General features: G+C 46.7%; 1 protein-coding gene across 6 annotated transcripts in view; it reads left to right on the forward strand.

Moving 5' to 3' along the window:
- The window catches only part of POU2F2 (POU class 2 homeobox 2), a 102,357-nt gene that overhangs the window by 26,302 nt on the left and 61,418 nt on the right, over nt 1-14,637 (forward strand). For 2 of the 6 annotated variants that reach the window (XM_033158302.1, XM_033158310.1), the window contains exons 2-3: nt 3,055-3,107; nt 11,872-11,980. In XM_033158302.1, the coding sequence (XP_033014193.1) occupies nt 11,881-11,980 (100 nt within the window). In that variant the 5' untranslated portion in view covers nt 3,055-3,107; nt 11,872-11,880. Of the gene's footprint in view, nt 1-2,192; nt 2,348-3,054; nt 3,108-11,594; nt 11,614-11,847; nt 11,981-14,637 lie in introns of those variants that run through there. The other 4 variants (XM_033158306.1, XM_033158303.1, XM_033158304.1 and 1 more) reach the window with 4 other exon arrangements.

Genomic DNA, 14,637 nt, shown 5'->3' on the forward strand with positions numbered 1-14,637 from the left:
ATCAGTTCTTGGCAAGGCCAGTTCATCTCCTCCACCTAACTACGGCATCTGCAGCTCCTAGGGCTTCAGGAAAAGAGTCGAGCCGTCGTGATGCCGGACGTTCCTAGTCCACGCACCAGGACGTAGGCGTAGAACCCACCAAACCCCAAATCTGCAACCCCAGAAAGGCACAGAGAGGAAGCTCATGCTAAGAACTCAGCGAGCAGGAATAAGAAATGCAACAAGCGGAGCTCCTTCCCAAAGGGAAACAGCGAGCAGAAGATGCCGGGATCCCCCCCCTTTTCCGCACACGCTTCCTCTAGCTTTCAAGTGCTTTCGTGCCAGACTGGGGTTCCCCCCCCTTTCCCCTCCCCAACTGCCCCCTGCCATCACTTACACAAATATTGACGCTAATGGTGTGTAGCGGGATGTAGAACATCCCAGCCTTCTAATTGTTGTGACTGGGGATCGGCAGGCCGATTAAACGCCATTGATTTTCTCATACTAACCGCATTGATTTTTAAATTTCCTATTGATTCCTGCCCTAAATCTCTTTAAGCAAAGACTTCACTCCGCAGATGACATCGGCTGATTAGCAGGAACAACTGTGGGTACGCTGCGTAGCCGGGGGTGGGGGGTGCGAGGGGCAGGGGGGAGTTTTATGTCAATTCTGGAGGGTACGGAGAACCAGGACACCTGGATTCTGGCACTGGGAATGGGGAGTGGGCTTCAGTGGGGTGTAGCAGGAATGCCACAAGCTATGAGCCAGGACTCTGGAAGAGGTGTGTGGGTCCTAAGAGGACAGTTGTGGTCGGACACTTTGGGTGTGGCCTTGTGAGATGGGTTGGGTGTTTGCAAGTGAGTTCTCTTGCAAATGCAAGGCCGTTTTTTTGGTGGTCCCTGTTTTGACAACAGCGCTTATTCCTCTACAAAGGAATTCTTCACTATGAGCCCTCTTTTAAAAAATGCTTGGAGGAAAATGTTTCATCTGAATTGACCATCTGTGTGTATTTTTGAAGAAAGATCCATCGCGTTGCATTTCTGCTTATTCTTCTCAAGTACCGATTCCGAAAAATTAATGTGGATCTTTAGCTTCCCCCTGTTTCTCCACAAGGGAGGATAAACAAAACTTTGGAAGAGGCCCATCTGTGGATTGCAGAATTTGTGTCCCTCTCCGCTGCAGTAGCTCACTATGAGTGCGCCTACCTTTCTATATTCTGTGTATTGAAGGGCATTGGGGATCTTAGGATCCAGCAAAGTTTTATAGGAGTATCCCGCTTTCTGACTTCTGCAGGTCTGTTATTTTAGGTACGGAGTCTGGGTTTTTCTATCCTGGTCCGCATATAGTTTGGCAATGGCTACTGTTGGCACAGGTGCTAAATGGTGCTGGCAGCAGAGGTTTGTGGTACTCGCAGATAAAAAAATGGGAAGACCCAGCTGTGGTCGGCATAGAGCTAGGTGGGGCCTTTTCTCTGCCTTGCCGTTTTGCAATGCTGTGATACTAAACTCTTTGCATTTCCATAGGATGGAAGCAACTCCACTCTGAGGCGTTTGGGGAGAGGTGCATACTATCTCTCGATATGTGGCCCCCTTGCCAGAAAGATTGGCAACCTCTGTCTGAGGTATACCTACAAAGTTAAGTTGCTTTAGTAACAGGCCCTGTCACGGCCGACTCCACCATTAAGCACCATTGTGCAGGATTGGTTCTACGGGAGAAGAGTGTGAGGCATCCAGGAATGAAACTGTCAGAGGAGGAGGCCACAAATGCACACCACCTTGGTACCAATTTAAACAGCCATGACTCCCCCCCCCCAATCCTGGGAACTGTAGCTTGTCACAGGTGCCGAGGGTTGTTAGGAAACACCCGATTCCCCTCACAGAGCTACAATTCTCAGAGCGGTTTAACAATTAATCCCTCTTCAGGAGGAAATCTGGGAATTGTAGTTCTGTGAGGGGAACAGCTCTCAGCACAAACGACAGCTCCCAGAATGCTTTGGGGGAAGCCATTGTTGTTTACAGTAGTGTCTTAGTGGGGTGAAAGTGCGGCTTGAGTTTTATTGAGGCTCAACTCCATGTGAACAGTGTTGTGTGTTTAAATCTAGGCCTGATTTAGTCACACTTGAAATGGGGGAGCGGGGGCTGGTCTTCTGAGGCATGAGGTCTGGGGGGTGGGTTTCAAAGCTGTTGAGCTTTTTTTTTTTTAAGGTGCTAATCCTTCTCCCTCATGAATGCATCTTCCCTTCTCACAGTCTCTTTCCTGAAGTCACTTCCCCCCACTTCTGGGCAACAACCATGGAAGTAAGCTCAGGAGAGAGAAAAGTGTCTGTGGTGAGATGCCATGAGGAGATATGTGGCAGATTGGGGGCGGGTAACGATTTAGCTCCCCTCGTTGTCCACATATCCCTTTGCTCTAGGAAATGGCCGCACCCCTGCTTTATACATGGTTGGGGCACACCTCGGTTTAACCCACGTTTGTCATGAGTCATTTGAGCCTTGTGTAGAGTGGTCTGAGTTCAAAAAAATAAAAAAATCCAGCACCAAGGAAAAACCCCAAACCATAAACAACTAAGGTGAGGCAGACTAGGAAGGGACGACGCAGTCTCATAAGACGCAGGCTCTGTGCTGCGGGGAAAAGGTGGCACCTTTAATGTTTTGCCTAGTTTAAAAACAGATTATATATTTGTTTCCAGATGGTTAAAGGTTGGTGGAGAGAACCACTGTTTTCTCTGGTCATGGAGATTCGCTTTTCCTGTGCTATTAACATATCCGATCAAACAGGTTGTGCAGGTTTTTTAGAACTTTCGAAACCTTTTTTTAAAGTCTGTTTGACTGGAGATGACAGTGAGGCGAAATAAATGTGAGTGTGTGTGTCCAACTGAGGTAAAGATGCTTTTTAATAACTCTTTTAAAAACGCCTGCTTCCAGTGGGCCCTGCTGAGCTTTCAATGAAATCTCATTTCTTCATTGTGTCCCAGTTGTGCAGTGTTTGTGCATACATTGCTGTTCCTTTGATATGTGCCCGTGAGAGTGACGTGGTCATCCCAGGATTTTTCTGACACTCTGTTCTCTCCTCAGGTTCTGGACTGGACTGGAGTGAATGTACTACAGCTGCCACTTCTGCCTGAAAGGTCAGTAGTTCTGCAAAGTTTGTTTCTGGGGCGTGTGAGCAGGGGGGGAGGCTGTTGACTCCCCACCTGCAAAGAAAAATTGAGAAAAAGACACTAAAAAGCACATTTGGAACTCTCTCATTGCATTAGTGACAGATGCAGTGGCAGAACTACCTTTATCAAAATATGGCTGCTTTTCTTGAGCAAAAGCAGCCTTTGGGAGGGTGTGGTTTCGAGCGGAGAGGCAGCTGAGTGTGCCTTGTGTGCCAAATCCTTTCTCAGCTGCTACTTCTCTACTCCAAATCGCTCCGCTCCAAGCCAGCCCTTTGCACCTCCGGTGCCCAAAACACACATGCTCTCTGCAGGGGCTGAGGGTGTGTGTATGATTTGGAGCCACAGGCAGGGAAGGGATTAAGCACTCCCCTGCCACTTCTCTGCTCAAAAATTGCCATCCAAAAGTTGGCTTTCCCCTAGGCGAAACAGTTAGTTGTCACACTCTTGTTACCCACGTTTGCATGCAGTGTGAAGCTACGCTGTATATGTCACTAATGCAGGGTAGAATATGGAAGGAAAAGCACGTATGGCCAACATAGGCTTTTCTTCACTGTATGCACCAATTTAAGCATAAGCTGGTCTTTCTTTCTCCCTTGGGAACTGTACTTCTTTGAGGGGAGCTAGGAAATTCCAAGGAAGAACTGCCAACCCTATCACCATACCACAATTCCCAGGATTCTGTGGGAGTAGCCACAACAAAGGGACTTTTTCAAAACCAAAATTTGTAGTGTAGATACACCGGACATTTTATGTATGGAAATATCAATGGAGTGTGAATGAAGGAGGCCATCCTACTGAAATAAATACAGAGGCATGTGCTCCAACTTTCTGAGGTTAACCCTGACCCTGAAAGCCTAACTGGATGATCAGCGATTGGATTTCATGACATAATTTTCTTCTTCTAAGAGCAGCCACTTGGGGGTCCTGATTCAGAGTAGGACTACAGGAGTTTGGCCCTTTAACCCTTTCCCCTTGCACTTCTACCCAGATTGAAATTGCATTCCTGCCCCTGCCCCTACCCCAAGAGCAGCTATTAACCATGTAGGAGGTATAATTTAGGTACTTTCCTGTTATCCCCTCTTCAGCTAATAGAAGTAGATGTGTGCCTGAGGTTTTCATTGGTGAAATCAGCACCCGGCATGCAGAAGGTTAATTCCCTTTCCACTGTGCTGCAGCCCCAACTGACTTTTCCCACAGCTGCTACTTGCCTAGAAAAGAAAAAGATGCTGAGAGATGCAATAATGCCACTCCAATATCATATCTAGTTGGGGGTCTAAACTACTAGCAAGAGAAGCAGACAGAAGTATTTTGCTTTTAGGATAGTGATAGCTTCAGCATCCAGATTTCTAAATTCTCTGAAGGAAATTAATGCTTTGATTTTAGGGCACACAGCTAGGAAACCAAAATAACCAAAATATGTATGGGTGGGCAAGCCTTGACTAAGTGCCTTGTAGGTAGAGACTCTGTCCTTGCTGCTCACCGTCTGTTTGTGTGACCCTTAGAGGAATCCCACTGTCTCTTTTTTGATTCCATCTCACTTTCTGGGCAAGCTGATGGGCAGGGATGGTTCATGGGCATCACTGTGAGTTCTGGCTGAAGATGGGGACGTGCTTAGTGACATCTGGCAGTATTGCCTGCATTCTTAACCTGTGTGAGGAGCAGAGCATATTGTAGGTGGCAGGACCGTTATATTATTTTAAGCACATACAATGAAGGCTGGAGAAGTCTTGGCTATTTGATTGGCCAGGCATGTGAAATTTTGATGCTGTCGGTATCTATCTGTGGGTGACTTGGCTGGCACTGGAGAAGTTGCTATGTCTCTAAAATGGGAATTATAATACCTTGCAGGGTTATGAACTCAGGAAGATGAAAGAGCTAAAGGGGTAGGGTCCAAATATATGCATGTGGGAGATGGACCCAATGCACAGGCAGTGTTTCACTTGCTGTTTTTGCTGACAATGGGACAAGCCTCTTTTTAAAAAGTGAACAGTGGCTTGATATTTCACTGGTTTGAGCTGCTGCAGTGCTGGCATTCCCCCCCTTACTGAGCATACCTGCCCCTTCTTTGCTTGCTGGCCAGAAACTGTAAGGAACATAAGTGCCAAATACATCATCATACAAAAAAGATACGGCTATGTTTGATTCTGTGACATGGGATTTTATTCATACGTTTTCACTATTGCCTGCTGCTGGTAGTTCAAGTTAGAGGAGCAGGGATCAAGAACAGATCTTTGTACAATCAGGCCAAATGTCTACATTTTCTACAAAGTGGCAAGGAAAATGGATTTGGCCTCTGTTTTCTTCTAATCCAGGGCTGGAGGGACTAGGTGAAACATACCTGTGAATCTGATTCTGGTGTGCATGTTGTCTTTTCTTCTTAACAAGGCCCACTGAATCCACAATACTTTGAAATAAGTGACAGTCTCCCATTACTTATTTTTCAGGGTGGGTTGAAATTGGCTTTATTGTTTTGTTGAACTTTTTTTATGTGTGAAGCATCAAACTGTACAATTTCTGATCATGTTAAAAGGCACAGGTTACTGCAATGGAATTTCGTTGGAAAAATTCAGGATGACACCTTTCCCCAAAAGTCATAAAGGATCACTCTAAAAAACCCAAGCTGATCTCATTGCCCATATGTGGGATAAAGCAAAGTTGAACATGGAGGCCCGGCCCCCTATTGATGAAGACTTACCCCAAATATTTTCTCTTCCATCTCTTACGTGAGAAAACTCCTTTGTATATTTACTAGTTTCCTACTACAGCAATCTTTTTGCAAAAACTCACATCCACTTTCCTACCTTCCCTTTTTTAAGAACTGGAGAATGAGGGTAAAAAGCTTTGCAGGTATCTCCCTATCCCCCAAAAGAAGATAAAGTGGAAGACAGCCAAAGAATGATCCCCCCCCCATTCATTGAAGATATCCCAGCGAGAGTTCCACAGCAACAAAGAAATCCCATCTTCCATTCTTTTTGTTCCTTTTATTTCCTCTTTTAATTTTATGTTACTTTCTGGAGGAGGAGAACTATTTCTAATTAAATCTCAATCTCTCTTTCTCTCTCTTTAAATTATCACCTCCTCCAACCCTCTTCGTAGATTTCCCCACTGTTGCTTCCAAATTAGCAAATTGCATTTTAGAAAGACAAAATGAACCAAACCAAATCTTAATAAGGTTTGGAATGAAAAACTGGAAAAAGAATGTTCATTCCAGATTTCTTGGTAATTTTTCAGACAGTCCATTAATTGTTCTATTAGATCACTTACAGAATTTTTCTTTCAAATATTTATTTCTTTTGTATTGAGCTTGTTAGCCACAACATCATAGTCCTTTAGATCCTTCCATTTCTTTGAAGGTAGGCCCAGGTTGTAGTGAGGATGCTAGGTTGTACAGGAGGAAAGGCTGAAATTGCACATCTTTTTACAATAAACATTTAAATGGTAAACAAATATGATACGGTAGGGGTAGAAAGAGATTTCATATTTCCCAGTTTTAAATTCTAAATGAAGACAGGAAGTATCTTAATACATGCAAAAGACATATCTAACTCTAGAACTGCAAAGTAACATATTGTACATTGCAGGATAGCAATAATGTTTTCTAAATAATATTTAATAGACAGTGGCTTCTCTCTCTCTCTCTCTCTCTCTCTCTCTCTCTCTCTCTCTCTCTCTCATTTCAATTAACCTTTTGTACACACAATCTGCATGGTTGAAGTGACCAAAGTGTGTGTATGCATGTTTAGTGATGATTCTTATCCATCTAAGTTGATGGTGCTACTTGCTCTGGATTAATCATTTCACAGAAAAAGGATATACAAATTTAACCAATCCAGCAAGAAGTATCCATACATAATGCAGGTTCATCTTCTGGATCAGGATCTGTTTACACTGCAAAATTGTTACATGAGTAGATCTTTTGTTTGCATGCCAGCACCCAGCTATACATACAGTTCCAGATATTGGATTGGGAACCATGCACGCAGTGCCCAGCGCTTCATTGCTGACTGGATCCGCATTAGCACTGTATGGTGTGGATAGGATATTTCTTCCCATCCATCTTGTGTGATGCAGATGGAAACGCAGAATGCCCATCCCTTACTTGGAGCCTGCACATGGCTATTACCAGCATGCTAATTGATTGCGTGCCATTATATTTGAAGTTTGAATGCACAAATAACAATGTAAAACCTGGATTATTTAAGAAAAACAGGTGTATGCACACATCTATATGATCTGTCTACGGAGAGAAATTAAGGCCAACATCCACAGAATGGCACAACTGGTTCCTCTTACCCAAGAAAGTTTGGCATGCTAGAAAAAAAGTCATTTTTGAAACTAAATAGTTTGTAATATGACACGGAGGAGAAAATTTTGCTGTTTCAAGAAATAAATACTGTTGTCCAGAATCCAAGCAGGGACCCACCCACAAGCCATTGAGTTCAAATCTTCAGATGCTGGCTTATAGGGATAAAACCTTCCTCTGTCTACTCATTATTCCATACACTTTTCTGTTCCACGTCTCCTTGTTTAAACCTCTTACTCCATGCATCAGTTCTGTTGTAGAAAGGTGGAAACAATGGAAACAATAAATAAAATACTTTTGCCAGCAATTAAATTTGAGATTAGCAATGTATTTAGGATGAATATTTGTGATGGCCTGGGAGTCAGACTCTGATGCTGAACCTGAGGGATCCCAGCCTGCACAGGATTCCCCGCCTCCAGAACCAGCTGAGCCGGGGCCAGGGCTTGAGCCTGAAGGATCCCCACCTGTGCTGGATCCCCAGGTGCAGGCATCAGCAGAGTCTGCTCTGGCTCCTGATGGGAGGGAGGACTCATTGCCTGCAGGTGCTCCACTCCCAGCCTCTTCAGAAGAAGCGGAGGCACCCCCTGGGTCTAGTAACCCACCAGCCTCTCCTGAGCTACAGAGGCTCAGGGCAGAGAGGCGAAGGGAGTTAAGTGTCTGCAGGAGGAGTGCTCGCCTCCAGGCCCGGAGGAGAGGCGAGTCTCCGGAGGATCGGGACCGCCCTAAGCATAGGGCCAGATAAAAGCCAGCCAGACCCAGCCCAAGTTGCGTGAGCAACTTAGTTGCAAGCGTGTGCTCAACCTGCAACCTTGTGCCTGAACCCGCCTTGGACCTTGACCTGCTCCCTGCCTTGCTCCCCGCCGGATTGACCTCCTTTGGACCCCTAGACCCAGGACTGGACTTGGACCTCGCTTCATGGACAAACCCTTGGGGCCAGCACAATATTTTTTATTTCCACCCCACTCAATTCCCATTGGTTTAGAGTAGTTACAATATAAAAATAAATCGCATTGAAACAATCCTTCTAATGCCCAGTAGAGTAGATACTGGTGCAGAAAGGGTGGTGACTGGAAATGGCATATCCATGCTGCACATTTTAAAAGAGCAGTGTGTTTCTTTTAGTTTGTTTGGGATACCTCATTGGACCAGCAGTTATAAGGGCATTTTCACAGGTGCTGCTAAGAACTCTCTTTCATCTACAAAGCAATACTTTTAAGTATTGTTAAATGCAGATTAGAACGTGGAAAAGAGTAATTTTCAAGGTAGTTTGTTCAGAATTTACATTCGGTGGGCAATTCCAATGCAGGCTGAAGCAGCTCTCCTGGAAACGAACCAAGTCTTCCTGTTAGGTGACTGCCTTGTTTCTTTGGATGGGTGGATTTGTGATTAACTCAGCTCCTCTTTCCTACGGTGGTTTATTATTAGCATCTACAGACCTTCCTTTTCCCTTTGAAGGCTGAAATGGGGTGCACATGTACCCTCTTCCCAGCTTCACTCCAGAAAGAGAATTTCTTCAGGTGAGATCAAACACTATCCAAAAACAGCCATCATCACCAGTTTGGCTTTTGTTATTATTTTGGAAAATGTCTACTGTAATAGCCTTGGTTGGTTTGTGTGTGTGTGTGTGTGTGTGTGTGTGTGTGTGTGTACATTCCATCTTCTGTGACCTAGAGACAGGGAGAAAAGGAGAGAGAGAGAACATATTAACACCCCCACTTTAAGGCTAGCGGCAGTTAATTTCTGACCTCAGCGCTGTGGTACTGAATCAAATAATTGCACTCTTTCTATCCCACCAACCCTTATTTTTTCCTCTTCTTTCTCTCTCTTCCCACTCCCTCTCCCTCCCTCTCTGCCCCATGCATATTCATCCATCTGCCCCTCCATCAATCTGATATCTATCTATATTACACCATATATACCCCTCTCCTTTCTCCTTCTGCCTCTCACTAATATATTTCCATCCCATTCTCTGTCCATCCTTTTCTCCGTCTCTCTCTCTCTCCTCCCCCCTTTCATATATTGTCTGTCTGTCTATCTTCCACTCTGCTCCCCCCCCCATTTCTATCTTTGCATCCATCCTCTATCTACTTTCTCTCTCTCCATGATTCCAGGGCTGTTGGAATAAAAAAAAGGGGGGGGGAATCAAATGATACATGAAAAGAGAGTTCAATGGGACACAGATAATGGTATCTGTTGTTGATCTCCTTTTGGACCACTTGTTTGAAATGCAGTTGAACAGGACTTGCAAGATCATAATAGAGTAATAAGGGATATGTGCATGGAGGTGGGGAGAAGAATCCAACTGCACCCAGAGAGCAAATGTGGAAAAAAGAAATATCCTGCGATATTGGGGCAGGACTCAAGTTTTGGGGTTTGGCTGGCTCTAGCTGTGACTCACAGCTCATCCACACAACAGTTTCTCCAAGGGCTGATTTAATGCAGAAGCATCAAACTAGAAGTATGGCGGATGGGGTTCAGTGAGGGTTAGTAGTAGCAGGAGAAAGAGGTACCAAACTAGTCTGTAGCAATCCCTCCACTCCAGAGGGTTGAAGCCATTTCTGAAGAGCGGTCCTCTAGTTAGACAGGTCTGACAGGGCTTCCCCCCCAACCCTGTGTTGTTGCAAAATCCTACCAAACCCTTTTGGCCAGTGGCAGCAGGGTGGGTGCAGGAGAAATTTGTGTGTCGGTGACGGGTGACGAAGCCTTTAGCGATCCTTGTTGGTGAGCTCCCTTTTGAAACTATTGTCTGTCTCAAATCTTGCCACCCTGCCAGTTCCGAGGAAGCAGCGCTGGCTGGGGTTGAGATCCCAACTGCGGCTTACACAGACCTGACACTGTTGGGGGAGTGGGAGAGAAGGCAGTTGGGAAAACATAAGGAAAACAACATCGTCTAGAGAAGCAACATCTGAATGCACGTGCATTATTTTATTTTTAATGTGCCAAGTCCTTCAGTGGGTGATAAGGCCTGGGTGGGGAGAGAAGCATGGTGTGATCCTGAGCCAGGAACCAAAGTGATCACAGAAGAGGTTGCTTTCTCACATACGTCCCTCTCCAAAGCCTTATAGAGGATGAACTAGGGGATGAACAGACAGGTGCCTCTGCTTTCCCTCTTGAAGGAAAGTGAAAGAAAGTGAGTCTCGTGGAGAGAAGTCAAAGAGTTATTATAGAAACTCTCTTGGCCTCATTATATATCCCATGGGCCAGTTTTGGGGGGTGGGGAAGGTCACCCCTTTATTATTACAGTGCCTAGTAGTAATTATCTGTGTAAATCTCTCTCCTAATAATAAACCTGGAAGGCGCTGTGAGTGCTGAGCGCCTGGTTTGGGGCCACACACACACACACACACACATTAATTTAAGTAAGGGGATGGAGGAGCCTTATGAAGCTGATTAAGGGGTTTATTTTTAGCCCTGGAAAAAGAGGGATTGTGGAAGTGTCAGGTGTAGGGTGTGTGTTATTTTTTATTTTTATTTTTTTGAGAAAGAAGGCAAGCTAGGGAAGATTATTTGCTTGCGGGGGGGGGGGTGTCAATAATTCATCCATACTCTCTTTCCCCTCCCCCCCTTTCAACACCCACACTAAGCTTGTACCTAAGGAATAATTGCTTTTGTCTGGGTGGACTGTACTTGTGCAAAGAGTGAAGAAGGAAGGGGGGATGTTGGTAGCGGAGCCCCCCCGCGGGGGGGATTGCGAGGGACGGCAAGTCGCTGGCTCGGATGTCATTTGTCAAAGCGGGGTGGTTGGAAGGAGAGAGGGGAGGTAGAAGCAAAGGGGGGGGGAATAACGGGGAAGACAATAAAGTGGAAATCGTAGGCTGTGTGTGTGTGATGGAAAAGGGGGGCGAGGCGAAGTGGGGGGAGAGAAAGATTTGGACGGAGCTAAGGGGCCCCCAATGATCTAGTGAAAAGGGGCAACACACACACACACACAGGCACTGTCGGGGGACACACGCAGTGTTTTACACACACACACACACACACACACACACACACACTTGCACGCACTCGCACCCCCTTTTCCTTTTCTGCAAAAGCCTTAAAACGATGCACACTGTCCTGCTGTAGTGCCCAAAACTCACACGTCCTTACAGGCTTACAGCACGGACAAACACACACACACACACACACACACACACACTTGCCCGTGCACACACCCATGCACGCACGTGTGTAAGTGCAGAAAGCGGAGCAGTGTGTGTCGAAGGGGGGGGGAGGGAGAGAGAGAGAAGAGAGAGATTTCCACTCCCCCCCACCCTGGGTTGATTGTCATCCTTGGTCGATCGTCACCTGTCCAGCGTGTGTGTGTATGTGTCCCCCCCCCCACTTCGCCCGCCCGCCACCCCTTTCTCTCCACTCACCCACCCACCCTTTTATATATATATTTATATTTTTTTCCCTCCGTGGGGTTATGCGGAGTGTCACTCACAGGTCCCCGACATGTTCATCCCACTGCCGGTCCCCTTGGTCTTCCAAAGATCCGCCGGCCCGGAGAACGGATGGCGCCTCAAGTCGCCGCTCGCCCTGCGCTCTGCAAACGGTAAGAAGAAGGGGGTGTAGGGGGCGGAAAGAGAAAGAAAGCAGCCAGAAAGCCCGCAAGGAACATAATGGGAAAAAGGAAGGGAAAGGGGGAAAGAAAAAGACGAGAGAGAGAGAGAGAGAGAGAATGAGAGAGGTGCCACCAACTCTTGCAGGCGAGAACAGAGAGAGAGAGAGAGAAAGAGGGGAAAAGGAGGGGAGAAAAAGGGGAAAGAGGGAGAGGAAGAAAGCGGAGATGGGCGAGCGGGGTTTTTATTCATGCGGTATTGATCCGGAGTGTCACTGCTCCGTATCGAACCTCCGGCGCCGGCATCCTGCGGTCGATAGACGGAGGGGGTGGGGGTCGGTGGGGGTGGGTGGTAAGCAGGGAAAAGAAGCCAAAGGCAGCCGCCGAAGCCAACAGCACGCAGACGCCGGTGGAAGAAGACTGGGCAAAAAAGAGAAAAAAAGAAAGGGGGAGGAAAAAAAGAAAAGAGAGATCCCCACACACTTTTACTTTTGCTGGGTGTGTGTGGGGGAACCGATGAAGCCTTTGCTCCCACCCCAATCATCAAGTTATTTTTATTATATTGCTATTATTTCCCTATGAGGTTCTTCCTCTTCTCGCCCCCCCCCACCACTTTCAGGTGTTCCTCTCTTCGGTATATGGGAAACACCAAGTAAGGTTTAGGGTTAGGCTGGTGGTGGGCCGGTGGGGGAGGATTTTTCTGGCCCAGAGAGAATTAGGGGGTGGGGTGGGCAGAAAGCACCTGTGAGATCCAGTCTGGGAAGGTGGCCCCAAATAACCCCACCTGCCTCTTCTCCAGTGCCAGCCAGTTCTGTCAAATTGTTCACAGCCTCCCATAAGTACCCCTTTTCATCAATCGTCCCCCAAGAATATCCTGTTCGAGTTTCAGGTGCAACCCTGGTAAATGGTTACTCTAGTGCAATCATGCCAAACACCCCACCAATATTTTCTGGTTTTATGCTTCAGATCCTCCCTCCAAATCTTCCCCACATCTAGTCAAATGCTTCTAACAATAATCTCCTGTTGAAGTTTGACTAGTCGTCCCCGGCCCCTGCCCCGTCTGCTTATGCCCACCCTCCTCCACCCACCAATTCTGCGAGTTAAATGCTGGAATTGTGAATAGTTCATATTCTCTGTCTTCCTTGGGATGGGGTGCTTCAGATGGGAAATGAAACAGGACTGTTGCCTTGTGTTTAAGGGGAATTTATGCCCCCACTACACTCCACAGCATTAGGGGTCTGCTTTGTGCCTCACTGCACCCCTCTCCTGATTTTAGACATTTCCTCTGTATTCTAGTTACTGTTTGTTGTCAGCATAAGATGTATAGTTCCTCTGCCCCCCTGTCATTCATTCTGCTATGCACCCCCCCTTCTCCACACCTCACCATTATGTCTGGGTGTATCTTAAAAATAGACTTTTGGATTGCACCGCTCGACCATTAGACTATGGTGAACTCAAAAGATAAGTGGGGATGTTTTCCTTTGAAGTGATGGGCCTTCAGAACGGGGGGGGGGGTGCATGGGGGTCTTGTAGTTAGAGAAGGCAGGGGAGGGCTGTCTCCAGAGCTGGGGCTCCTGAGGTCTATGAAGGGCTTTTCTAGGTGACCTTGGGGAAAAATTCTCTTCTGCCTCCTAAAATTATGAGGCAGTGGATTATTTGGAATGTGCTGGGTAAGAATCTGTGTAAGAACTGGGATGGCAGTGATATTTTTAGGGTGGGATGTGGATGCTTATTAATGAACAAATTAGCAATAACCACTGACTGGTAGATCTCATTCTTCCCCTTCCCCTCCCACTCCCCACCTCATGGAAGAGAACCCAGGCGTCCTGATGACTGATTTCCCCTACTCTAACCAAGTATACTCTGGGAGAGCTTCCTTTCCTTGGTAGACCTGACAGCTGGAGATTTAGGAGTATCAGGGATAGGGAAGGGTCAGGGCATGAAGAGAAATGTGGGCATTGGTGCATCAGTGGGTAGGGAGAGAAGCAACCCCTGAGAAAGGGTAAAGGCAAAAACGGGGCGACCCAAAGGGAGGGGGGAACGACAGGAGGCAGTTTTATAATCTGTTCCTGACACGTTCTATGGCTGGCGGGTGGGTGGTGGGGGTTCAGAGAAGTGGCTTTGCAGAGCTGGCCCTGCATGCACACCCCTCCCCCCCTGCTCTGCTGCAGCCAGCGCGGTGTGGAAATTGTATTGGTGTCAAGCCCAGTCCGTGCTAATGAACCCGGAGATCTGGGAAGCGAAGCTTGTTCAGAGGCAGAAATCGATTTTCCAGCCTGTAGTAACTGCCCCCACCTCCACCCTCTCATGCTCCTTCCTTCCTCCCCCCCCCTCTCTCTCTTGCTGGTCAGAGAAGTCAGTGTGTTTGGTGTGTGTCCATCCTTCCATCCTTGGCCTTCCACATCTAGGTCTGGATGTGGGGTGTTGTGGGATGGCACAAAGCCAGCCAAAGTTCTTGTCGTGGTGGGTGTGGAACCTGGATAGCTGTGCACAAAGGGGAAATGCGTATTCTGGACCTTGTCTTGGCATGTTACATTTGTGTTGTGCACTGGCAAAATGATAATAAAATAAAACTCCATGGGACAGCCATCAGGGTTTTAGGTACTAAGATCAATTCAGGGGAATATAATGTTATTGGAAACCAGTTTTCC

The sequence above is a fragment of the Lacerta agilis genome, chromosome 8 (genome assembly GCF_009819535.1).
Source record: "Lacerta agilis isolate rLacAgi1 chromosome 8, rLacAgi1.pri, whole genome shotgun sequence".
Lineage (NCBI taxonomy): Eukaryota > Metazoa > Chordata > Lepidosauria > Squamata > Lacertidae > Lacerta > Lacerta agilis.